Source organism: Scatophagus argus, chromosome 18 (assembly GCF_020382885.2).
Source record: "Scatophagus argus isolate fScaArg1 chromosome 18, fScaArg1.pri, whole genome shotgun sequence".
NCBI classification, from domain to species: Eukaryota; Metazoa; Chordata; class Actinopteri; family Scatophagidae; genus Scatophagus; species Scatophagus argus.
In genome coordinates this window covers 3308160-3334392 of record NC_058510.1, presented here as the reverse complement: position 1 = coordinate 3334392, position 26233 = coordinate 3308160, and the positions used below count along the sequence as shown (strand labels likewise).

Below are 26233 nucleotides of genomic sequence, written 5' to 3'. Positions count from 1 at the left end.
TATGAATAATTTCAGTCTGCCAATATATTATAATATAAATATACCAAACCTACAATAAGGGGAAAAGCAAACAACACAAATAAAATCAACGATATAGACACATTTGTTGTAAGAAAAAAAAAATCTCTTAATTATCAATTAGCAGTTCAACTCTGATGATGACTTTATGCATGCACTAACTCCCACCATTTCGAATTTTAAAATAGTTTTAAAAAATAAGACCTTATGACAAACACCACTGTGATACAGAATAAACAGTAGTATATTAGAATTAAATAGTGCATGGTAAAGCTTAGTTCATAAAGCTTGTATTCTATTCAATTTTTTTTCACTGTTTGTCATACTAACTCACCAGGTGTGTTGGGTGGGAAAACAGGAAGTGATGATGGCCCATTGACCCCAGGAAGTAGCACTGGTGGAAGGCCAGATAAACCTGGGTAGCCTGAAGGTAGGCTGAGGCCATGAAGTGCATTACTGTTGTCCACTGCAGTCTGTTGCTGCTGGCCAGGCAGAGCGAGTCCCTCACCAGCTTTTTTCATGCGGTCCAGCTCCTGCTGTGCCATCAGCTGACGGACAGTGGTTGGTGCTAGGTAGTCCTTTTCTCTATCTACCTGGTTTCCCAGGGTTTCTTGCACTTTGGTGATGTGCTGTTTGGAGAAGATGTGGTCTCGGACGGACATCCGGGCAGTGTACTTTACACCACACAAAGTACACTCAGGCCTGGGCCCCTCTGGTGAACCTTGACTTATCATGAATGGCTTTCCAATGTTAATCTTGAATTTCTTTTCTTTAGCACGGGCATTCTGAAACCATACCTGGACAACACGCTTGGGGAGTCCAATCTCATTGCCCAGCATCTCACACTCTTGCATTGTAGGAGTGCGGTAGTCACTAAAACAGGCTTTGAGGACTTTAAGTTGCAGATTACTCATCTGGGTCCTGAATCGTTTGTGACCTGGTCTATCCCCAGCATTACTACCTTTTCCGGATTTGCTGAAGGGGTTACTGGCCCCAAAGGGACTGGGGGAACTGGGATCAGCTATGCTTGATGATTCACTCCTGTCATTGTTTTCATCCATTTCATCATCTCGGGAATTAAAGTAAGAATCACTGTCTTTTCCAGAGATGCTGAGGGCGGGGCTCACCATGCTGAACTGGAACCTTTCATTGCCACCATCAGAATTTGATGCCAGGCCACTCCTATTGTCACTAAGTTTGTCCCCTCCATTGGCTGTGAAGCTCTCAACCTCATTGTTATTGCCCTCATCTCCAGTCGTAGCATCGCTAATGGCTGTGTTAATTGATGAGGTCTCATCGAAGTCCATCTTACTGAGATCATAAGATGAAGCTTCTGCTGAATTAATATTGGGCCCTTCAGTTTCATCACAGTTTTCAGCTTTTAAGGATGAAGGGCTTAAGAAGTTTTTTACTTGTGCCTCGGATGGTTTTACTGGAGTTGAGGATGCAGCAGGCAACTCATACTCATTTGGCTCAGTCTTGGTAGGCAGCTGTGGGTAGTCAAAAAAATTATATTTATTTGGGCTTTCACCTCTTTCATTGTCTTGATTCATCATTGGGCTTGGTGGCAAGCTAAAGCCTGCCTGTTTAGCCTCATGCCAGTGCCTAGATCGTATGTGGCTATCTAGAGCAGATTTAGCCTTGAAAAGCGCTCTGCAAAATGGGCATTTCTTGTGAGACTGGGAGGGCCCTATAGCCCTAAACTGCCCCTTTCTCTCTCGTGCACGAGTATTTTGGAACCAAACTTGCACAACTCTCTTTTTCAAGCCAACTTCTCGTGCAATGTGGTCCAACATCTTCCTTGTTGGGTTAGAGTCAAGTAGGTATTTGTCATAGAGAATCTCCAGTTGTTCTGGTGTGATGGTGGTTCTCAAACGTTTATCTCTGTGTTGCTCTTCACTACTGTTTCCACCATCTTTATCGGTAGCATTTTCATCCTTGTCATCCAGTTTTCTCTTCATTGCTCCAGAGCCTGCAGCAGAGGCCAAACCAGAGCTACCCTGAGAGGGGATTTGGGAGAGGCCTCCAGATAACAGCTGGCTAGCCATTAGAGGGTTGTTGGGGTCAAATATCATATATGGCATATCAATAGGTCTTTCAAGGAACTGAGAGTGAAGGAATTGGTTTTGGGCAGCCAAGAAATGCATGTGCTGGTGCTCCTGCCATAGCTCCACAGTGGGGAATGCAATCTTACACTGGTCACACTGATACTGAAGCATCTGGTGGGGAAGGCTGTTAGTGAGTGAGGAAAGGGCCAAGGATAGGGGACTTGAGGGCACTGCAGCTGCCTGTGGCTGGGAATGGGGTCTTGACATTTGTGGCTGGGGAGCTTTCTGTGGAGGTGGCTGGGGTGTGCAAGCCTTAGATGGTCTGGGTTCTGGTAGAGACTTGATGACTGGTGAAGAGGCAGTCTCAGTTTGTTTAGGTTCAGACTCAGGAGCAACATCTGGCTTTGGTGAAGTTTTGCCCATGTTGGCACGAGGAGAGGCCATCACAGGGGAGCTTGAGCCAGAATTGGTGGCAGTTCCCTGGGACAGTTTGGGATGCTCTAAAAGTGCCTGGGAAATCTTTGCTGGACCTGGCTCAAAGTAATCTGCGTCTTCATCACAGATGTTTTCATCATTACCTTCCTCATCTTCATCCTTATAACACAGCTTCTTCTGGTGAGTAATAAGGTCAAAGATACGTGGGAAGACAATGTTGCACTTTTTACATTGGTACTGCATGTTACTGGTTCTGATGTATCGCTCATTGGTTAGCTCTTTTTTCTCATTGTCCTTGGAATCTGCCTGGTTTTCATAGCTCTTGCGAGCTTTCTGACGGGCATTCTGGAACCACACCACAATGACCCGAGTCGGTAAGTTGAGCACAGTTGAAAGCTGCTCAATTTCATCATCCTTCGGATATGCATTAGTGTCAAAGAAATCTTGAAGTATCCTTAACTGGTAATCAGTGAATCTGGTCCTGGAGGACCTCTTGTTGAGGTTAGATGAATCTGTTCTGTAATGTTCATGTGCACTGAGCTGGGGTTCCATTCGAATATCATCCAATGTAGTAATGGGGGGTATATTAAAATTATAGGGAGAGTCTTTACTCCTCTGCCTCTCTTTAAAGAGAGTGTTACGGAACCAGTGCTTTATGACTTTTTGGGGCAATCCAGACTTCTCTGACATCTCCTGAATTTGCTCTTCATTGGGAGAATTGTTGATATCAAAGTTGGCTCGAAGGATCTTAAGCTGGTCATCTGTAATACGGGTGCGTGGTCGCTTAAACTGAGACTGGCGGAGGAAGTTTGGATCAATACCCAATTGTTGCTGGCAGAGCTGTGTAAGGTCTGTAGAAAGAGAATCCATAGTGGGCAGCTGGAGGGCCAGCTGTGGAGGCAGGCCTGGGTGCTGGACAGACTGCATCATTAGAGGTGGAAAAAGGGGCAAATCCAAGGGAACAGGGAGCTGCACTTGGGGAGGTGCAGGAGGAGCAGTAGGTGGTGGAGGAGGGGGTGGTGGCTGGGGTGGTGGTGCCTGGTGAGTGGGTTGGTGTGGGGTCTGATGGGAGACAGGAACTGGGGAAGGTACTGGGGTTTGGGGCTTGGTCATTGATGGTGGAGGGGGTTGAGGAGCTGTAACTGGGGCTGGGGCAGAAGGTGGCGGAGGCGGAGGAGGAGGAGGCGGTGGTGGAGTCTCAGGTGAAGCAGGGTTTATTGGATAGAGTTTGTCATAGGCCTCTCTGTATTGCTGGGCAAACTTTTCCAGCTCCACATATGGGAAAAAGTGACTGTGCACATGTTCCTGGTGGCTTTTGAGAATAAGCATATTGGAGAAGAGTTTCCCACACATGCCACACTCAAGCTTATCGGTGTTCATTTCCATTTGGTCAACTCCATCTTTATTTTTCTTTTGGTTTTTTTGTCTGTTTTCATTGTACTGGATGACCAGTTCAAATCCAAAGTTTTCTAGCAGGGCTTTGGCTGCATTGCCCCTTGCTCCTGAAACAATACGTGGAGGAGGAATCAATGGTTCTGGGAACTTTGACTTTTTACCATCTTTGTTGTCTTTTCCTCCATCACTTAATGCATCACCTGCATTTTCCATCTTTGCTCTGTTTTCTTGTTTTTCTAAGTGGTCATCTGCCTCTCGTGATGTCTGAATTTCTGAAGCTGATACAGTACTGCACTCCATTTTTGTTTTGTGGTTCTGCAGTGTCTGATTTTTCTGCTGCTGAATTTGAGACTGTGTCTGAGAGGCTTGCTGCTGTTGCTGTTGAGCCTGCTGCTGAGCCTGTGCCTGCTGCAGCTGATGCTGCTGTTGCATCTGCTGCTTCAGGTCCTCTAGGAATGATCCAGTAAGGCCAGGCATTCCAAAAGCTGCTGCTGAGTGCAGCGCAAGTTCTGGGCTAAGGTTAAACTCTGCTCCTGGGATGTAGAAGGGGAAGAGGAACTGTGGCTGCTGAAACTGCAGCAGTGCTTCTGGTGTCATTGGGAAATGGGGAAAGAAAGCTGGATTAAGAAACTGAGGCTGGAAGAAAGCAGCCTGTTGCTGGAGTTCATGTTGAAGCTGCAGCTGCAGTTGGGCTGAGGACTGTGCTGACTGGTGGCTGCTTGCCTGTGCTGAAACATGGTCAGTAGTTGTTTGCTTTGTGTTGTTGCTGCTGTTAGCTTCTTTGGATTCCACAGTGCTTTCTTTGTTAGCAGAGGGTGTTCCACTTCTCGCAGTGTCTGAGTTGCTGTTGTTCCCTTGTGTGCTTGGGGCTGGGCTTTTTGCAGGCACTGGACCACTGGTGCCAGAGCTACTGCTGCTCATTTCAGTTTTGGCTGTTCTGGCTTTGGTCTGATGGAGTACTGACCTCATGTGAATTTCAAGAGTTGAGCTTTGGCTGTAGGCAACATTGCAAATATTGCATTTGAATGGTTTGTTGTCAATACTGTTGCTGGTCTCTTGTGGAACTGGGCTTGATGCCTCTTGAAGTACCTTCTTCAGCTTATGCAGGTGGGAAACTGAATTATAGTGAACAAGCAGGATGTTCTTCTGTGTGAAAGACTCCTTACATACTGTGCACTTGTAAGGCCGAGAAGGGTCCAAAAATTTCTCCATTGTAAAGTTAGGCCCTTTTCTAAACGGTAGGGTCCGTTTTGGTTCTGCTCCCATGTCATCGAGCAGAGAGCTGCTATCGCTTCCTGTGGGACTGGGCTTCTCTTCCTGGTCCATTTCATCATCTTTGTCCAATTCATGTTCAAAGGCCTGAGCTTCCTCCAAGGCCCTAGCCTCACTCTCAGTGATATCTCCATTGAGCGGGAGATTTCCTATGAGTTGCTGCACTTCAGCTTCACTAAGTTCAGGGTGTCCATTTTCCAGATGCTTCCTGAGGGCCAGGAATGTCCTGAAGCTGCGCTGGCAAAGGCTGCACATTGTGGCTGCCCGAATGGCATGGTACTGGGAATGTATCTGAAGCTTCTGCATTGTCTTGAAGGCCAGGCTGCAGTGATTGCAACGATATTTGTAGACATGACGATCAGATACTGAGAGCTGCTGTTGTTGCTGCTGGAGCCTTTGGAGCTCAGTGAGATGGTCCTGCAGGGTATCAGGGGACTTGCTATCATGTCCCATCCCACTAGCTCTCTTCCAGCCTGGGGCCTCAGAGGCCTCCTTTGGGGGCTTCAGTTCCTCACCCTGTAGGTCCATTTCATTCTTGTCTTGAGTGGTCAGCTCATCCTTTGAGATGTTTCCTAAAAGCAGAAAATACAATTTGAAATGCAATACATTGTATTATTTACTTATCATTTGCTAATTGGCAAATAATGAAATAAACAAACAACTAAATAATTATATATGTATATATTAACATATTTAACAATGAATCATAACTTGGACAATGAGAAACGCAAAGAAAATAATCCAAGTACCAAATTCTGCTCACCTTGAGACTTTCCTGACCCATCAGTAAGAGAGGTAGAGGAATCCGTTAAAGACAGACCTTTGTCTTGTCCAGTTTGGTGATGCATTATATTATTTGGTGCTGCTGCATCAGGTCCAACAACCTATCACAAGCAAAGAAATTTTTGGATTATTATATCAATTTAAAATTGATCATACAGTTGAAATACTATGCTCAATATTTCTAAATGTTGATAAAATGTTTCAACATGTTTCTTCTCTGTAAAGTGAATCTCCTTTAAAAGACAGAATTTGCTCCTCTCAGAAGACAAAAAAAATCCGAGTTACGGCATTATCTCAAGGGAATGCATGGGAAAAGTTACAAGGGAATATTTCAGTACACCCTTGCCCTAACTACACAAGAGACAAGAGAGATCACTGGATAGCTCTGACAAAATCATTTCCATGTACTTTGTGCATTCACTTATCAAAAATGGCAAAAAGAAAGAAGATTTCTAGATGTCAATTCACAAACATTTAAGTGACAGCAACAACAATCATATGAATGAAGTAAAGAGCGGTTCATCACATTCTGCAATTACAATAAATCTTTAGTTATTCACTGAAACTGCTAAGTATCACCTTTTCTATCATTTTTTTTCCCTTTTAAAAGAATATGAAAAATTGAATCACAATCTTTACTTCTACATACAGTCAAAATCAGCTTTTCCACACAGTCAGGAGCCACACTGTGAAGGTGGGTGAGATGCAGCTGCAGGTGAATCTTGTTGCTCAGGACATCCTGACACAGTGGGCAGCGGATCACTGGCTGCATGGAATGCTGGGACATCACATGGAGTTGCATGCGGTTGGCATCTTTACTGCTGTAGTTGCAATAAGGACACTGTTGAACCTATAAAAAAATTTTGGTATAGTAAGTAACTGGCTGGGAGTGGAAACAATGAAATGATATCTAAGAAAGAAAGAATAAAAGGACATCCTGTACATTGTAAATTAATCCAAAAGCAGAAATCACTTCTTCTGTTAGTCATTAGCATAGCTGGCTGTTCACTGTTTGGACAAGTAAAGAAACTGCCAGGCACTTTTGCAAATAAACAAGGGTTTGATCAAGACATGAAGAATTGTATCTCCTACACTGTTAAAAGTGACAATAGCTACAGTTTATTTTTGAAAAATCAAATTTAATTGTTACAGCGCTTTCCTGTTCTTCACCACACCCACCCCATTCACCTCTCCAGACTCATCCCCATGCCCACCTTAGCAGAAAAATGTAGATCAGTCCTGCTTCAAGTAATTCACTTAAGTCTCTCAACTCATGCAATTTTATTAGCAGAAAACACGATTGGCCAGCATTTCTAATCAGGGTATTACAGATGACAAAGGTGTATACTCTCCCAGGCTACGCCTTGCCCTCATTACAGGGAGTACTCCGAACATTGCTGCCTCTCCACCACCTGTCTTAATAGAATCCATTTCTGAAATGACTAAGTCCTCCCTCCTTGCAGGGCCCAGAACCAGACGAGCTAATACTTCATAATCTAATTTAAAAACACATATAATTTAAAGAGATGCAAAAGGTGGGTGTGAGTGTGTGTGTGTGTGTGTGTGTGTAATTTGGGGGCGGGGGGTGCTTGAGGCTAGTGCAGGTATTCCACTTAAGAACATAAAGACTGGCCTTCTGTGCTTGATGCTAAAAAGTTCTGTCAGGAAAGGAATGGTGGACTGTGATTAACCCTTTGACAGAAAGCTGGCGCCAGCAATTGCTAAATGCATAGCTTAGCATTTCTCCTTCTTACAGTTTGTAAGTATCTTCCTATTAGTTCATCCCACAGTAATAGTCAGTATTGTAGTATTCATTAATGCTTATGAAGGAGAAACTGCCACATTAGCTCTGTGTCTAACAAGCAATAATTTATTTGGAATGTAAATTGTCAGGTGGCTGGTCTATGTCGATAGCCTACACACAAAGTTCTATATCCTACAGATAGTTGTAATAGTAATTACACCATTAACACTTTCAAGATTATTGCCACTGTGGAACAACTTGCAGTTTACTTTCAATATCCTACAAGCCTTTACCTGCTCACTGGCAGAGGTCTTCCCCTCAGTAGACTTTGGCCTTTTGGGTGGACTTTCAATTTGTCGATCTGGCAGGAGGGAATGTTTAACCATAGCATTCGGTCCTGCAACTTCTTTGGATATGGCGTTCACTCCTGGACGATGGTTGAGGGAGACAGAGTGGAGACAGAGACAGAATGTGAGGCACTACAAATGAATGTTTTTCATCAACTAATCAGATATTATTTACTTTTGCTGCTTTTGCAGCTGCGTCTGCATTTGTGAAACCTAAGTTTGGATATATTTTGTATTAAATACCATGTTAGAACAAAAGGCTTCACATTAACATTGTTAATTTAAAAATTCAACAAAACAGCAAAATAACAAAATGATTAAAGGCTAAATAATAGATTTCATTTTTCCAGTGGAACTTTTTGAAATGAGCACTAGAGCAGATTGACATATTAAACACAGGAGTTGAAAGAGTGTAACAGGGCTCCATGCCACACTGATATATAGTATCCCATAGACCACATACATATTGTATGAGAAAAGTGAAAATTAATCTAGAACATATCAGCATAAAATTCACACAAATGAGTGAATAAATTGAAATGTCTGACATTTTGTGGCTGTGTTAGATCACAACACGGTCAAATGACTATCAATACACATATAGAGAATAACATAAACAGGTTTTCCAAATTAATATTCATTGGGAAATAGGCGATGATTAAAAAACTGATTTGACACCAAGACAACATAAGCATGGATACAAGCATGGCCTATTATTCACGTTCATATACAGTGATGCATTTCTGCCCTGAGGACATGTGAAATGGAGAAAACTCAGGCAGGCTCATTATCACAGCACGACACACATTAAGTGTTATGGTAATATTATACACTTCATTAGTTCATATACATTTCCCCAGCTGCCTCACCAACTTCTCTGTCTGTACAAGATGCTAAATTTTCAGGGCTTGGTCACGGCTGCTGGTACAGTAGCAGCGTTGCTTGTGTGTGTCTGTTTGTATGTGTGCATGTAAGCGTGTGTGACGTTAACAGCAGGGCTCAATGTGGAGAGATCAGCCTCTGGTTGTATTTAGTAAATGCTGCAGCCGCTGATAAATCTTTCATTAGCCTCATCCTGAGATACAGGCCGTTCAGGCCCTGCTATACTCTGCCACTGCAATTCACCCAGTCGACACAACACAAAGACACAGCAACTCTCCCTCCCTCCTTCCCCCCCTCCCTTGCTCGCTTCCTCCCTGTCTCCCTAAGCCATCACCCCCCCACCCCACCCCTTTCCCTCGTCTGGTCACTCAAGGCAATATGTGAGCCTCACTCTTGCGAATCAACGCTTCACGCTAGATGCACAAATGGAAAAAAAAGGGAAATCAAAGCACTGATACATGGAGAGGGGGGTTGAAAAAAAAACATTTTGTATTTCATATTATTCTGTGGCTCGTGTTTGTATTGGGCGCATATCAATTCCTCCGACCCGTTCATGCATTTTAATTCTGTTGCATTAAGTAGGCGTTCCACTTATTTTATTTGTAATCCCCTATATCTGGAGCCTGAAATATTGGCCTGTCAAGGAAAGTGACAAGAGAGAGAGGGAGGGAGGGAGGGAGGAAGAAAGGAAGCAAGTAAGAGAGAGAGAGAGAGAAGAAAAAAACACAAGGGCACAATGTGAATTTCCAAGAACATCCGAGAATTGCTCTGCAGCTCAGAACAGCAAGGTAATCTCGTCTTCCACTGCTTGTGATGGCCCCTGCAGGGCTTGTGTGTGTGTCTATGTGCATGTATGTGTGTGCATTATGCACTTCATGACAGGCCTCTGACACTCCATTGGTCAGACTGGTCCATCCTGGAAGCACCCGTCATATCACCTGACCTTTCCAAAGCCTCTACCCCGCCTCCCATATTTATTATGACCATTTCTAATTCCAACTTTCAATTTTTGCCTCCACCAGTCAATTTGCAACTAAATTACATCCCTGCGAAAGGAGATGAGGCGATTGTCGGACAAGGGCCCGCAAAAACATTTACAATGCGGCAGGGGAAAAAGCCCACAGATCACCATTGATTACTGTCATATTGAATGTAAATGCATGGTTGTGTAGCACGCGTGGGTGTATGTGCACGTGCAACATGGAGATCTGTCCTTCTGGCTTAGATTCATCTTCGACCTAGTGCTTTCATCAACACTTGCGACACTCACGCAAAGAAAAACAGTTGGTTAACCTTGAATGTTGAGAGAGCAATTCTCTGTATGGCCACTTAGGAGCTTTAAATGGCAAGCCCTACAAGTGAATAATAAAGTTGTTTTGAAGCGTAGAATTGCATTCAAAATTGTAGAGTGTCCTCCAAGGATATAATCACCTGTAACACATACAAATACAATTGCTTGCACAATCCAAACACTTTAAATTTATGAGAGAAAATCAAAATATCCCTCTGTCTGTAGTTTTGTTATTTTTTACCAGCTTAATATTCTTGCCCTCAGTAACGGTTGGATAGCTAAAATAGTTAGAGAGAAATAATGGAGGAGAGCAGGACTGAGAACAAGGCAGGAGCAAGAGACTCTCTCTTCTCTCATTTTCCTTTGTCTCTGAGTCTGCAACCTACGCCTAATGACTGTGTCCTTTCCCCCCCCCCCATCCATAGGTGGGCTCCACCAGCTGCAGCCCAGTGAAGCGGAGGGGCAGAATAAACCTGACGCCCCCCCTCACACACACACCAATGACAAATGTCTGCATGCAGCAGGACCTTGCTTGATTAGATAAATCAAAAGGTGATTTATGACACTCAACCCCTTTTGCATTGCAGGGGGAGAGAGCGGCACACTCACCACCCATCTTTATTTGCAACTGTCAATGGTGTTTAGGGAGCAGCATATACACACACTTATATATACACAAGTGGGCGCTCAAATGTAGAGAAGTACAGAGCAATGGGTGGGAGAGACAGAGAAATATAGAGAAAAAGAGGGAAGAACAAGAAAAAAATGATAGAGAGAGAGACAGAGCAGCCCATAGCTCCAAATACCTCAGGATATTTCTGTCCCAAATTGTTCCTCAAAAGGCAGGAGGAGCAACAATACCATCATGGCGAATGCTTTTCCTGTGGATCTATTTTAGAATCTGCCCTTTTGTGTCGGAAAGGGTGAGACATTTTGTGCAAACTGAACCAAGCAAATGAGATTTTCACACAAACAAGCATATCATTGAATCCTTATATCTCGCCAACTATGACTTCATATGAAATATAAAGAAACTACATCACGGAGCAGGCTTTCAAAGCAATCAAACCATACCTATTGCAGTCTTTTTCTCTTTTTTTCTTTCTTTTACAAGCTGAAAAACAATTAGATTCCATTCCTGACATTTCATTTCATGAAATAAAAAAAAGCCCGCAAACACAGAGCAGAGTGTGTGTGTGTGTGTTGGGGGGGGGGCTGTCAATTAAGAGGGAGCAGGCTGGGTGGCGGCAGCTTGGATTTAGTATTCAATTTAGCTGTCCTGAGCCCTAGAAGACTGGCTAAGGTTACGGAGCAGTAAATCTAGGAGGGAGAGCTGGCCAAAATGGGCCAGGGAGGGCCAGCTAGCATGATTTACTGGCCTACTGCTCTGAGGTTACGCATTAGGCTGACCCTCGGTCACCTGATAACATTACAGCTACACACTCTGAACCCCAAACTCCCACTGAAGCACTCAGAAGGCCCAGAACTAGCCGGAGGGATGCAGAAGGAGAGACTGAGAAGGAGTAAGATGGAGAGAAATATAGTCATATGGAGAGAGAGGGAGAAAGGCTGTTAAACAACAGCTGTCTTGTAGTTTGTGTTTTTTTAACGACTAGCCCTGCTTTCTCTTCCATCTCCAGCTTGTGTTCTAATGAGAGATAAATATGAGCATGGCCTTGTCACATCTGACAAATCGTGTGAGACGCTCAACAAGCTGTCATTACACAGAAAACACACATACATGCACAAAGGAATAGCTGCAGGCTTGTAATTAAACATGCTAATGTCTTTAATATATTTTAATCTCATCTGTGTTTCTCAGACAGAAAGCCTACCACAGCTCCCATCTCAAGCTAGGCAAATTTTCAAGACGCATGCAAATAAAAATAAAGACTGAAAATATTCAGAATGTGAAAAAGCTAATATGCAATATTTAACATCTGATCTTGTTTGCATGCAGTTCCATTTTGCACCCCCATCCCCCACCCAATCTGTACAAAAAAATGTAGATGAAATTAATACAAAATATTTGGCTGTAGGAACACAGTGAATTTCTTAGGTAATTTGAAGCAGGTAGATAGCTTCCTCAGGCTGCCTCATTTTCATGCCGGGGCCTTTGTTTAGTTGGTTATTTATAAGAAGTGGGCCCCTGAGCCATGGTGGCGACATGTTCCATCTACACGCACGGCACAAAGCTATCTGGAAGTAATCCACATCGGGGACATTTGCATGGAAAATGTAACATGGATTATAATTAATCTAAAGTGACATGGGATTATAAAAGACAATGTAAATGAAGCAAGGGGGAAAGCTATTGCTGTCTCAACCCCCCTCACCCCACCCCATCTATCTGCCCCTCTTTGTTTAAAGGATCTTGGTCTTGGAGATGAAGTGCGCAAACCGCTGCTCACTTGGTCACACTGTAATCCTGTCCCTGGAGATCTCAATGCGGACAAACACACACACACACACACACACACACACAAACATTTCAAGCTTGCCAGAGATTTGGAGCTGAGGACGGAGATGCTAAATCTTACTACTTTAAGCTGGAAAAAGAGAAAAACAAGGCCCTGTCTCTGATGATAACCATAGCAGAACAACACACTGACACACCAGACTGCCTTTTGCATTTTCTGGCATTTGACTTTCTAAAACCTCCTTCAATCCAAATGCAAAATAAAACACCAAAAACCCACTAGCACTTTCGAGGCCATCCAAGCCCCTTCCTAGAACAAAATAGTCCCCCCAAAAAACTAAAAAAGCATACATTTCTGCTGTTCTTCTGACATCTATAAAACTACACATGAGAACATGCACATAAGTAAGCATGCTTTAAAGTAGGAAGGAGCACTTCTTTTGCATGCGTGCTGTGGTGTTAAATGACGCTGGCGATAATATGCGGCGGTAAATGCATGGATGGTGGTTCCCCGCCAGTCCATCAGACAGGCCTGTCAGAGAGATAGAGCTGAAAGATAGATGACTAGCTAAACTAATAGGCCCCAGCCTCACTCAGCTCTCCTTCTGCCTCATTGAGCCTCACATTATGGAGCTAGGTATGGCATGCTAGGAAGAGGAGGTGGGGAGGGAGCTCAAGATAGATAGAGGTTGAGAGTTGGAAGGTGAGGGGTGGGGGGTGGGGGGTTAAGAGAGAAAAAGAAGAGGAGATATTAGTAGAGGGAGAAAGAATGAGAGAGAGAGAACCCCATGCAATGACAGAGGGAAAAAAGGAGGAGAGAGACCCCAATATTCATGCAATATTCATCCCCAGCCATGGATTTCCATCTCATACATAAAAAGACCATATGAATTCTTATTTGGGTAAATCAAATCTAACAAAGCCAGGGCTATCCCGACCACAGCCTTGTAGCAGCGGCATTATGTGCTCCCTACCTCACCCAAAATAACAAAAACGCCAAGCCGTCTTGTACAGATTGTTGCCCCTCCCTGCTTACAACATTGCCATTCTTACAAAATGAATGAACAGTTCTTTCTATCTTGTGCTCTTTTTCTAGCTGAGGTAATGCTGGGTGATAGGGTCACAGATTGGACAACAATTAAGGGATGGCTCGAGTCAAGGAAAAAATAGGAGAGAAAAATGAAGGGAGGGTGCAGGGAAAAAAAACTAATTTAAGGGTTGCAGGGATGTGGTGCAATATTAGAAAAACATATACACAGGCCCCCCCATCTAATCCTGCGCTTATGAAAAATTAATATGTCATCGGAGAGGGCACAAGAACGAGAAAAGATTAATGCAAGGCGCTTATAAATTACAAGCACGCAAACTGATTTGATTAAAAAATAATCTGGGGCCTGGACATTGCCTGGTAATATCCACAACACTCAACTTATCCCTCTCCTTTTCTCTCTGTTTTTTTCTCTCTTCTTCTTTCCCACTCTGTCTCTCTCGTTCCCTTTTTCTCTTTCTGTCAGATGGAAACGATTAAAGCAGGTCACATGGAGGCTAGTCAGCAGCATTCACATGTTACACACACATGTTCGAACCTTATCTGAAGCACAGAGAGATGAGCGATAACTAAGGAAAGAAGTTACAGTTCATATGTGCCTTTTTTTTAAGAGTGTATGTGTGTGCGTGTGTATGTGCATGTGTGTGTGTGTGTGTGTGTGTGCGCTTACTATCAGTTCTCCTGCTGTCAGTCAAGTCTCGGTCAGTGAGGTTGTGTCCAGGCCCAGAGGAAGAGCGAGGAGGTCTTTCACCGTCCTCAGCAGTCTCTTCTGAAAAAGCACAGAAAACAACTACATTACCCATGATGCTCTCTAAGAAACAGTATATGCTGGCTGGGGCACATAAACCTCCCGTGGTTGATCATATACTGAAATATCATACTAGAATTATTCTGAAAATACTACAGCTTGTAAATGTTCCGTTAATCCTCATAAACCCCCTTACCCGACTGTACAGTATATCTCACCAGCAAATAATGCTTCTAGTGACTTGAACACATGTTCTGTTGAAAATAGCCCCGCGTGCCACATCTAGTAGGTGAAACATAATACATACATGACCTGAAAGCAGGGAGGATGTGTGACAACAAAATATGCCTCTCTCTACAGAAGGTACCTTTTTAAAAAATACATTTAAAGACAAAGCATAATGATGTTTGCTTGTCCAAATCTTTCCTTTTAAATGAAACATGTTATCAGTGTTATGAATCTTTTTACTGCTCTTCTCCTGCTATTCTAATTATTATTTCAGATTGAACTAATGTTATATTACTGCAGAGACAAAAACAGAAAATATAAATACATTTTAATGTAAAAACACTATTGTGTGAAAAAGCCATAAATCCCACTTTACTGAAAGCACCGGGAAAAAAAAAACAATATTAACATTATTATATAATCTGTAACACAGATTCTAGTCTGTGAGGACAAACTAATAAAAAAGTAAAAGATAAAATCACTTTTACAGAATGTATAGATGTTCACTATTGTACTGTATATAGATATGATGTCTATAAGTTTCCATATACCACCATAAAAAAAAGAAGTACATGCACAGACGCACAAACCACACACACATGTGCAGCTCTGCACTATTAGCAGATTAGCCTGCACATCTCTGAGAGTTCAGCCCCTTGTTTGATAATTCTGTGTATCTGCAGTGTTCTGCCAGTGGATTAAAGTGTGTGTGTGTGTGTGTGTGTGCTATGTCTGTATGTGTGTGTGTACAAGTGTGTATGTGTGTATATGTGTCGCCAGCGCAAGCTAACACTAATCCCAGCCAAGCCCCAGCGCTCCCTTTCATCCAGCCATCATTTGTCTCCGGCTGGGCTGATGTCACTTTGTAATGAATTTTGAGCAGTCTGAGAGAGGCCAGATAACCAGGCATGCGCACGCACACACACACACACACACACACACACACACATACATATATACACACATACACATTTAACACCCTCCTCCACCTCGGGGTAGAACACACAAATGCAAAATCAAACAGAAACACTTGCACACAGGCGGTATCATATTCACTCACTCACTCTCTCTCTCACACACACACACACACACACTGAGCAAAACCGTTAAAAATTTCATGTCTTCTAAATGTGTGTGGGGGGGGTCTCTTTCACCACAAACCCCCTCACTCTGCCAGAGAATGAAACTGTGTGCATGTGTGAGTGTGTGTAAAAGAGCTGCGCTCATCAATCCTGCACTGCCTTAATAACCATATTTTACAACACACACACACACACACACACACACACACACACACACACACACACTCACAGAGAGTCATATTCATAGAAATCAGGCAAAGAGGTCACTGAGGTCAGCCTGCATTTACATACAATCACTTTGGCCATTGTATGACGAGCATAAGGGGTCTGCAAAACCCCCATCGGAAACATGATATGATTAACCCTTTCATATACAGCAGGCTGCACTCACACACACACACACACACACACACACACAAAGACACAGACAGACACATAGACCAAGTGCTGGCGCCGTTGCTTTAAGCGCCAACACATTAACTGGACATTATATACAGCATGAAATTTTCATGGCACATGCCGGCATGTGTTTGCGGAGGAAAATTCTGGTTGTGTGCGAGTGTGCTTGTAAGACTGTTGTATTTTTGCATTTGCACAAGCATGTGACTGCTGTACACATTTTGCAGTTGGACGTGTACACAGAGTCTATTTCAAGGTGTGCATCCTTGTCGGTGTGTGTGTTTGTGTGTATGAAAGCGAGAGAGAGAGAGAGAGACTGGGACTGCACTCTGCTCCTGATGTTTTATTAATACGTTGGTGACATCGGGGATGAAATATCTCCTGTCAGCCAAGAGAGCCCGGGCTGCAGAAATTGCAATTTTCACTGCTGGTGCTGCAGCGTCCATCTTTGTATTTTAATTTCAATCCACCTTCATGTAGAGGGAAACAGGAGGGAAAGCATGTGTGTGTGTTGGTGTAAATGTGTGTGTGTGTGTGTGTGTGTGTGTGTAGCAGGGTTTGGAAGTCTTCCTCACTGGTTTATCTTTTCTTTATACTTGACTTTTGTTCAATGCCAAGGAAAAGCAAATGGCACAAATCGAAGAGCATGTTTCACAGAAGAGTGGGAAAAGAAGGGGAGCGGTGAGGGTCAAAACAAAAATACAGAGAGAAAAAAATAAGCTCTCAAAGATCTCACACACTGCAAGGTCAGGACAAATTTTCATCTCCTTTGTCATTGTCTGCCTTCATTCCTCCTGTACTCTATAAACATGTAAAAATTATTTACCTTCTCTTTGACCGAAAACAACCTCTTATTATTAAACATGTTAAACTATTACAATGTAACATCATCACATTAATAATACTCATCAGTAGCTTTTAATTTAGATCACAAATAAATTTATTTTCATATTATTCCCTGTGACTTTAAACAGAACTGATCATTATGAAGCACATATTTTGATCATAATAATTATTATTCTTTGCACTTAAAATAAACTTCATGAGTTTAATGTTAATTTGTTTTATACTCCCTGATGTACATTTCATCTTCACCAATAAAAGCAAATTCAACTCTTCCTTTTTCTTAATGAAAGACAACAAGCTAAGGGGAACAAGGCTCTGGTGAAAGTGGTCGTGATACAGTCTATGCTTGATCCTGAACCACCAACTTAACTAACCCCTAGGGGGCAGTCTACCTGTAGCCATATAGGACAAAAGAGACAAGAGAGAGACAAGGAACAGGGGGGAGAGAGGGAGGACTGAGGGTGAAGAGGGGGTGAAGAAAGAGAAAAAGAGAGAGGAAAGGAGAAGTGATCATCTGGGCCTCATCAGTGTTTTTTCTTCACTCCTTCCCTCTTCTGTTCGGTTAGATCTGTGGTGTGTGTGTGTGTGTGTGTGTGTGTGTGTGTGTGTGCGTGTGCATACGCCGAATGTGTTTCCACACTGAGGACATTCCCAGACGAGCTCTCTCAATACATCAGCACAGCGTCTGCCCTCTGACTGACCCTGGCAGTAACACACCACATGTGTGTACGTGAGTGCGTGTACGACTGTGTGCACACACGTGTTGGATTGTGTTTGTGTGGATGTGCGCCATTGATCAAGTGAGCGAGACAGTGGCTGCATGTGTTTGCATGTGAGTTGTCATGTGCAAGTGTGTGTGTGTGTGTGTGTGTGTGTGTGTGTGTGTGTGAAAGAGAGAGAGAGAGAGAGAGAGAGAGAGAGAGAGAGAGAGAAAGGGTTTCTGTGGCAGGACTCTTAACCATCAACTTAATCGCTACCAGAGGACACAGAGAGCAAAACTTTCACAGACAACTTCCACAGCCTCTGCACACACACGCACACACACACACACACACGGAGTGGGTCAGGCTGTGGAGGGTGTGTGATTTTGGCAGCCTGGTGGGACTCTCTTTGATGTGGGTCGGTCGGAACATTAAAGCCGGCCGGTGAGCTTGAGCTAACCACAGACCCTGGGTCCGATTACCCTGCAACCAACACCAGCCTATATTTAACCGTTAGAGAGGAAGAATAATTAAGTGACTCCTGATCAGGGACACAGCCAAATCAGCCTGGTTTTAGATTTAACTATTAATTAGAAGCCTATGTAACCAATTACCTCCCTGAATATAGTTTATATGATCTTAGAAGACAATAATGATAATAATAGAAAAACATTTTACAATTGCTCAGGAAACATCACAGTCAAAAATTAAAAAATAACAACTAAAAAAATATGTTTTGGATGAACAGATGCAGGAGAATAGGAAAGATGAATAGAAAGAGATGTTTGCAAAGAAAAAAGGGAGGAATAGACATATGGGAGATGGAGGCAATGGGGGATGTATTGAAAGTGTCAGCACACTGTGTGTGTGTGTGTGTGTGTGTGTGTGTGTGTGTGTGTGTGCCCTCTAGCTGTATAATGACCTGCTCTGAGACCACTCGCTCCCCTTCCCATCTCCCCCTAAGGGCCCATAACCGCCATGCCGGGTCATTATGTGCCCGGTGGAGGACTCAGTCGTATAGCACACAGCTGTAGAGCCAAGCCACGCAGGGAAACTGGACACAGAGGCTCCAAAATGGCTGAATTCATTAGCTGGACCGAGCTGCCACTAATTTGCTTCCTTAGGGCTGGGATGGTGCTCATTAAAGGAGTAACGAAGTACCAAAAAAAAGAATAGAAAATAAAAAATCTTTTTCAGTGTTATTGTTTGTCTTAAATCATAGGCACTATGAAAGTGGAGCATCAACTAACACGGTAATTGCTGCCAAAGAAAATATCATGAGAAATATATTGAGAAATGTTAGACTGAGATACTAATAGTGTATAGCTGTGAGGACACTGCGTGCTACGATAATATCAATGCTGTTATGTTACCTGCCCTAAAATAATAATAAAGACTAGATATGGCTGCGTCTGTTCTCTCTGTGGAAGTAATGCAGCATTAATGTTTTGCGTAACACCCATGACTGCTGTGTCTCCCCCACTTAGCCATGATGTTGACGTTGATTTCTTCTTACAACTCTGGTCATGTCCCTTGTGAGACCACGTGTGTGTGTGTGTGTGTGTGTGTGTGCGCGCACAGGCAACAGGGGCCCTGTGATGTCACATTCCTGCGCCGCGCGTGGCTCTAGTTTGGCCCCTAGGTTTTACAGGGAAATGCTTTGAAATGTTACACCATCCCACAGTCACAGCCATGCACACGCACGCACACACACAGAAACACACACACACACACACACACACAGTCAAGGGCCAGTGGTAATACTGCCAGGGTAATAACCTTACAGACTTACTGATCTCCCTCCCTCCCGTTCTCTCACCCTCAAATCTTTATTTACCCTAGTCTCCCTTTATCCCCCCTCTCTCCCCTTGCTCTCCCTGTACCTTCCCCCCCAAAATTTCAGCGCGTTTAACAAGCATTTAGATCTTAACCAGATGTTGTTAATGTAGCATGTCTAAAATACTAAACATCAACCCAGCGGAGAGGGGTCTACAGCTCCTGCACAGGGCCTGGGAATAACTGACACACACGCACGCACGCACACCTGCACTCGCTCACACACACAAAAGCCTCTGCACATAACACACGTTTACTGCCACACAGCGTTCAATGTATTTCATGCACAAGAGGTCCACAGCCCACATGCTAACATGTAAACAGACTCACACCAGCACAAGCAAACACACGTGTTTCCATCACACGCTCCATTCCACCCACACCCACCAGCTTATTGCTTAAAATACATGAGAACTTATTACACCAGCAAAAAAAAAAAGAAAATATATCTATTGTTTCAGGTCGACTCTGAAAGCCAGACAATAGGATTGTCACATTTAATACGCTCCTGGTGTGAATGTCAATAAGTTGAACTGACAGAATAAGCTGAAAAAATGACTTTTGTGCAAAAAACGCCTGTATCAGCAGCTCCAAATTTGCTTTGTTGTTGTCAATTACGACTTCCTGAGACACTTCATTGTATTTTCTTTCGCTCAAATTGCCCACACCGCTGTCTTGCAGGCGACTAACAAAACACCTATTACTCTTTTGAAAAAAGAGAGAAGGAGAGAAAAAAAAGAAACTCATATGAATAAACATAGCCGAGATTAAAGGCTTGCATGTCTTGCTTGCTGCGCAGACAGAAAATGTTGTTTCGTGTTAAGAGGGGTTTCATTTCTGGTGCTGTGAGCACTGGGTAGGGGGGTGGAGGTGATGAGTGGGGTGTTAATGATTCTTTAATAGCAAATACAAAAGGATTTCACAGGACAAAAATATGGCTTCAAAAGGTTCAGCGGTGGAAAAAAACACTGCCGCAACACCTGGCCTTATACAAAGGGCTAGCACACCTACTGTACACCTCCACACGTGTGCATACACACACAACACACAAACACCTGCATCTTACACAACAGCCATATTGCATTTCGGCTGTTTGAATCACCTTAGGCTGAGTAGGTGAATTGAGGAGGTGGCACGGCAAGCTTACTGAGGGATTTAGGAATAATTTGAAAAGAAGATTCCTCTCCTCTGTTTCATCCCTCCCCCCGAATCTCTTTCTCCATTTTCTGTTTTTCCTGGTCTTTTATGATTCCGCGGTCCAATATTTATCTAGCCCCTGATTATAAACATCTGGCCGATGGCGTAGTCTGCACAGCCGCAAAACACACACACACACACACACACACTCACAGGGAATCGCACACATAGTGGAAATATCACAAACGCTCGCCAACGTGACCCTGTCAGGTCCAGACCGGAGGATAGAGGGAGGGAGAGAAAGAGAGAGTGGGAGCAGACAGAGACAGAGACGGAGAGAGAGAAGTAGGAGCTGAGGGTTAATGGCCTTCCCATCTCTGTGATAAGAATTCATTCTGTTCTATTACCAGCACTTATCTACAGAGGCTGCTGTCTTTCCCCTCTCTCTCCCTCAAAAACACACACACACACACACACACACGCAGCAAGGGGCCAAGATCGATAGATGAACCTAATGAAGAAAGCAGCTGTTTCTCGGCATACCTGCTCAACTCTATCAGCCCAACAAGATCTCCCTGCCGCATTCATCCGTCCACCTATCCATCCATTTATCTATCCACCTATCTATCCATCTGTCCATCTGTTTTTACATCTTTTCACACAGCTATCCATCCATACATCTATCTTATTTGGTCCTCAGTGCCTCCATTTATCCATCTATCTGTCCATCCATCTCTACGCTGGTAAACAAAGATACCAGCAGGAGAGATATAGTTTCCAATTGACCAGACTGGTCCTTGTCATGTATTCAAGGTTTATTTATTTTCTGGGAAATAATAAGAGGCAGGGAATCGGGGAATCTAATAAAATGGCTGCCATGGTTTAAGAGAACGGCCGTGTGTGTGTGTGTGTGTGTGTGTGTGTGTGTGTCTATGCTTAAAATAGGCCTGTGACGGGCAGTGGCCAAATGGATAATGCTTAAACAGATCTTTATCCTATTGGGCTACTGTCCCGTTTTTAGCTGCATAAAAACCATCTGCTTTCAGAGCCACCAAAAACAAGACTGTAATCCTGGATGGAAATCAAAGAAAAGATTTAAAGGAGATAGAAAGGACAGATAAAAAAAAAATACAGTTACAGGATAATGGAAACTTGTATTGTTTATCACTGTGTTGTTTTCATCAATTCATTTTCATTTTAAGAATAACATTTTGAGACTAGAGAGAACAGACGTAATTATCCTCATTTTGAATAGCTACACATTTCTGATATTTCACAATGCAGTAAGCCTTATGCACAGGCTGCATTCAATATATAATATATTATCCTTCAATATATAATTCTTAGTCATGATAACACCAAATATGGGAATTACACGTAAAAAAGGACTGTGAGAAAAAAAACTTACTTTAGGTTTCCATTAATTCAACTCATTTTTAGTGCTCTTCTATGACAACATTCCTTATTGATGGATGCTTCATACAAGTCTGGAGCACCACTGCCATTAGTACATAACAGTATCATATGCTGACAATAAGTCCATGTGACACGTCTTTTGCCATAGAGGAATGCGCAAAACAACAATGTGTGCATCATCAGGCTCTTATTATGTGTTGAGGTTAGGGAGGATGGCAGGACTCTTCAACATGAGAAGAATAGAGTCACGGAAGAAAAAGAAAAATATCTTCAAGCCCAAATATTCATTAGGTTGCTCAGAATCATCTCCAAAATGACCACATGGAACCTGTAATACATGGGCATGTTCACATGCAACAGACACACATGAATACACAGACCTGGGGCAACTGCCCCAAAGATGGTATTCACAGATGATTACAAATAAGGACTGTTGGCTTTCCTCTGACTTTCTCAAAAACATGCAAAAAATGTCCATTTCATTACTGGCTAAACAATGTCATATGGGCCCCCACTGGTCCTAATAGAAGCAGACAAAGACAGAGCAGCACACATATGCTTCAAATAAATCAGATTACTGGGAGGGGGGTGGGAGGGTGGGGGTAGAGAAAGAAAGAAAGAGAGACACCGCCAGACACTTAGAGGATTGACAATATTCCCCTTTTCTTGCTACCTCCACCCCTCCCTTTCTCGTTTCCTTCACTTTCTTAACCCCCCACCCACCCCCCACCCCAAACCCAGCAGGATCTGTTTTAGATTTGAGCCAGTGCTAGAGCCATATCTCTACCTTATCTCTGCTAGCCGTCAGAAAACAGAAAGCTCCATGTTTCCATGCATTAGACTCCCGGCCCCTGACACACCACTTGAAAATCTCACAGCCCCTCAAAATGGTTAAGCAGGAAAATAAAGCAGCAAAGATATATTTAATCAAATGAAATGCAGGTTGCATTGATATCATTTTTTGGAGCGTGCTCTGACACTGTGTCGTATCAAAGAAAATGTCAGCCGTGAAAATTATGGAAATGCATTTTGGCATTGTGACAACAAATGTCACCCAAAATCCCCCAAAATGAGATCACTCTTCAAGAGCCACAAAGCATCATTAACCGGATTTGAAAAGCCATCAGAATTTGAGAAGCTCTGACATTTTTTAGCCCCTGACCACCTCTGGGTATCGAACCCCATGAAGATATCCTGTTGTGTTTTTGGCTTCAATTATGCCAAAGCTCTTCCCTGATGACTGGAACGGGGAAGTATTGATTCTTCTTAAAGTTGTACCAAAAGAAAAAAAAAGAAGAAGAAGAAGAAGAAAGCGTAGACAGGGTGGGGAATATGTTAACAATTTGAAGAAAAGGGAAAAATCAATATTCAAATGACTCCTTGTATTGATTTATAATTAAGTCTTAATTGTGGCTGGGCTTGGACTTTCAAACTGTCCTGTGACGTTAGACGAGAAAGAAGATAGGGGAACATTATTGATACACTTTAACGGTGGTGGTCACCCTGACATCGATTCAGCCGCTTTGTGGTGCCTTTGGCAAGCTCTGAGGATCTAAATGCACACGTGCATTTGAGGATACACACATACACATACATTTCTGAGAAAAGAAGCACATGCACCTGTATGCACAAACAAACACACACACCTAAGTGAACTAACACGGGATAATTAACCTTCATCCGGGAAAAGTCAGAGCTGCCTTATCTGCAAACTTGACTGAGCGTATGTGTATGTGTTGTAATTACACTGTTCGGTGTGCAACTGATTGACTTCAGATGGGGTTGGTGGAGGTATTATTCTGGACAAAATAAGTCAGAGAAAGGAATGTGTGTGTGTGGGTGTGTGTGAAATATATGTTTACATGCAGATTTTTATATCCCACTGCATTTAATTGTAATCCAAGCGTGTATGTTTGTCTCCCCGTGTGCTTGAAACCATGTGGCAGTGTGCGAGTGTGTGTTCATGCTCAAACCTGTGTGTGTATTTGTCCCTACGGGCCTAATCAGGTATCAGATACCTTTTGTTTTGGGAGCTCATTGATGGATGAAATCTTTATCTGTGCTATTGATCAGGAGGGCACGAGTCCTAAACTGTCTGTCTAGCTGCCTGCCTGCTCCAGCTCTAACAAGATTGCCAGGGCCGAGTATATCAGTTAACATTTAATCAATGGCAGCTTAAGACACTGGGGCTAAGGGAAAGAAGCCCACCGCTTCAGCCCCCTGCCCCAAACCATTACCCAGGATTGAAGGGGAACTATACTTGTGTGTGTGTGTGTGTGCGGGGGGTTCCAGATGATTACAAGGGATTGGGTCTGGTTGATCACATGTCTTCAGGGGACAGAGGTGTGTGTACGTGTGCGTTTGTGAGTCAGTGTTTACAGGCATGTGAGTGCTGCCTTGTCGATACATGTTAATACGTCAAAAACGCCAGAGGGGGTTTCTGTCCCCAGAAACTAGGAAAACTGAATGAGCTCACTGATGTGTTGGGGAAAAGAAAAATAAAAAAATCGCCATTCAAATCAAGTGACGGCTTCAAATTGAACTCGCCTGTGTGAAAATACACGCACATTGCAGTGGAAAGATATGACATATCAGGCAATGCGTGATTTTTTTTTCTGCCTCGCTTGCAAAAAGCCCCCTGATGGTAAAACGCAAAAAAGGAGAGTCAGCAAAAAAGAAATATGATCTCTTAGACTTTTTCCCCTCCTTGCTTTATATTTTACCATCAGCTCATCTTACTGTAAATGAAACCCCATCAGATCTAAGAGGCAGATCCTTCGTCTCCCATCTGCATTTTTTTTCTATCATTTTCTTATTCATGCTATCGCTGGACCTCATCATCATAAAATCTCATTTTGAGGGAATTAAAGATATACTTACAGTATTTCCCGCCTTTGCGCTGTGTGTGTGTGTGTGTGTTTGTCAGGGGGTTGCTCTGGCAGGGGAAGCCCCTCTCACGTCCCTGCCTTTCGTCCAAAGCCTGGGAGATTCCCACCACCAAAAATCAATGTGTGTGAGAGCATATGTGTGCCTGTGTGTGTGTGTCAAGGTTTTGTAAGACAAATCTCTCCAGCGTGCGCCGCTTTAGTGCTATTGAACCAGGCTTCGATCACTCGGCCACTGTGAATAATGCAAGGGAGGCTACTGCTCACTTACAGCACAGGATGCCTGTGTGTGTGTGTGTGTGTGTGTGTGTGTGTGTGTGTGTGTGTGTGTGTGTGTGTGTGAGAGAGAGAGAGAGACAGGACGGTCCTTTTTCCTTCTTGCAAATGCAACAGGGCAGTTCTCCGACGTTCCTCCACTTGCCCCTCTTAATCTAGTGTCAGATACAGGAACTCCCACATTGATACCGTCTCTTTGATAGTGTGTGTGTGTGTGTGTGTGTGTGTATGCTGGAGGCTTCTACAGTAGAGAAGAGCTTAACTCAAGCAGACAGCTCAGGCCTGCACTTTGACACACCCTGACTCATTACATACAGCCGGCACACAGTGGAATATTGTCATTAAAAAAGACAATTAGATATGAAGTCAAGGGAGCATCGCTTACACACACATGGACACACACGCCTGCAAAAACACAGCGCCGGAAATATAGGTGAACACACTCTCGTCTTCATATCCCCAGGTATATGAAGCGGAGATATTAATAATCACAATGTTACAGAGTAATTAAAATGATTCCAAATGATGAGTGTATGTTATTGTGTGTGTGTGTGTCTGTGTGCGTGCGTGTGTGTTTCTGTTAATTAAGCTGAATGATCTGATATGACACAAACCATAATGCTTTAATGGTGTCCTATACTTGATGCAGCTGGGGGGGACGACAGTTGATGGGGCTGTAGGGAGTGACAGGGCGACACACACGCACAAAACAGATCCAGCTGCTCATTGGCTCTGCCTAAGAGAAGCATCTCTTTTTGAGACATAATTATCTGTGTCATCACTTATGAGGCAATTAAACAAACATCAGTTCCTATTTCCTCTCCCGGCGTCTCTCCTCTCTTCTTGTTCTGCTTCCTCATCCTCTTCTCTCCTGCCATCTGTGCTCCCATCGCCTTTCCTCAGCTCTTTTTTATTTGATCTTCTCCTTGCCCCTCTCCTGTCCTCTCCTGTCCTCTCCTTTCCTCTCCTTTCCTCTCCTCTTCTCTCCTTTCCTCTC

General features: G+C 43.3%; 1 protein-coding gene across 2 annotated transcripts in view; it reads right to left on the bottom strand.

Annotated features, from left to right (window-relative positions):
- zfhx4 (zinc finger homeobox 4) overlaps positions 1–26233 on the bottom strand; it is an 80321-nt gene that overhangs the window by 4724 nt on the left and 49364 nt on the right. For both annotated transcript variants that reach the window (XM_046370698.1, XM_046370699.1), the window contains exons 7-11: positions 14353–14451; positions 7989–8122; positions 6601–6801; positions 5932–6052; positions 353–5740 (exon numbers count right to left, since the gene is read on the bottom strand). In XM_046370698.1, coding sequence (XP_046226654.1) covers positions 353–5740; positions 5932–6052; positions 6601–6801; positions 7989–8122; positions 14353–14451 — 5943 coding nt within the window. The remainder of the gene's footprint in view (positions 1–352; positions 5741–5931; positions 6053–6600; positions 6802–7988; positions 8123–14352; positions 14452–26233) is intronic.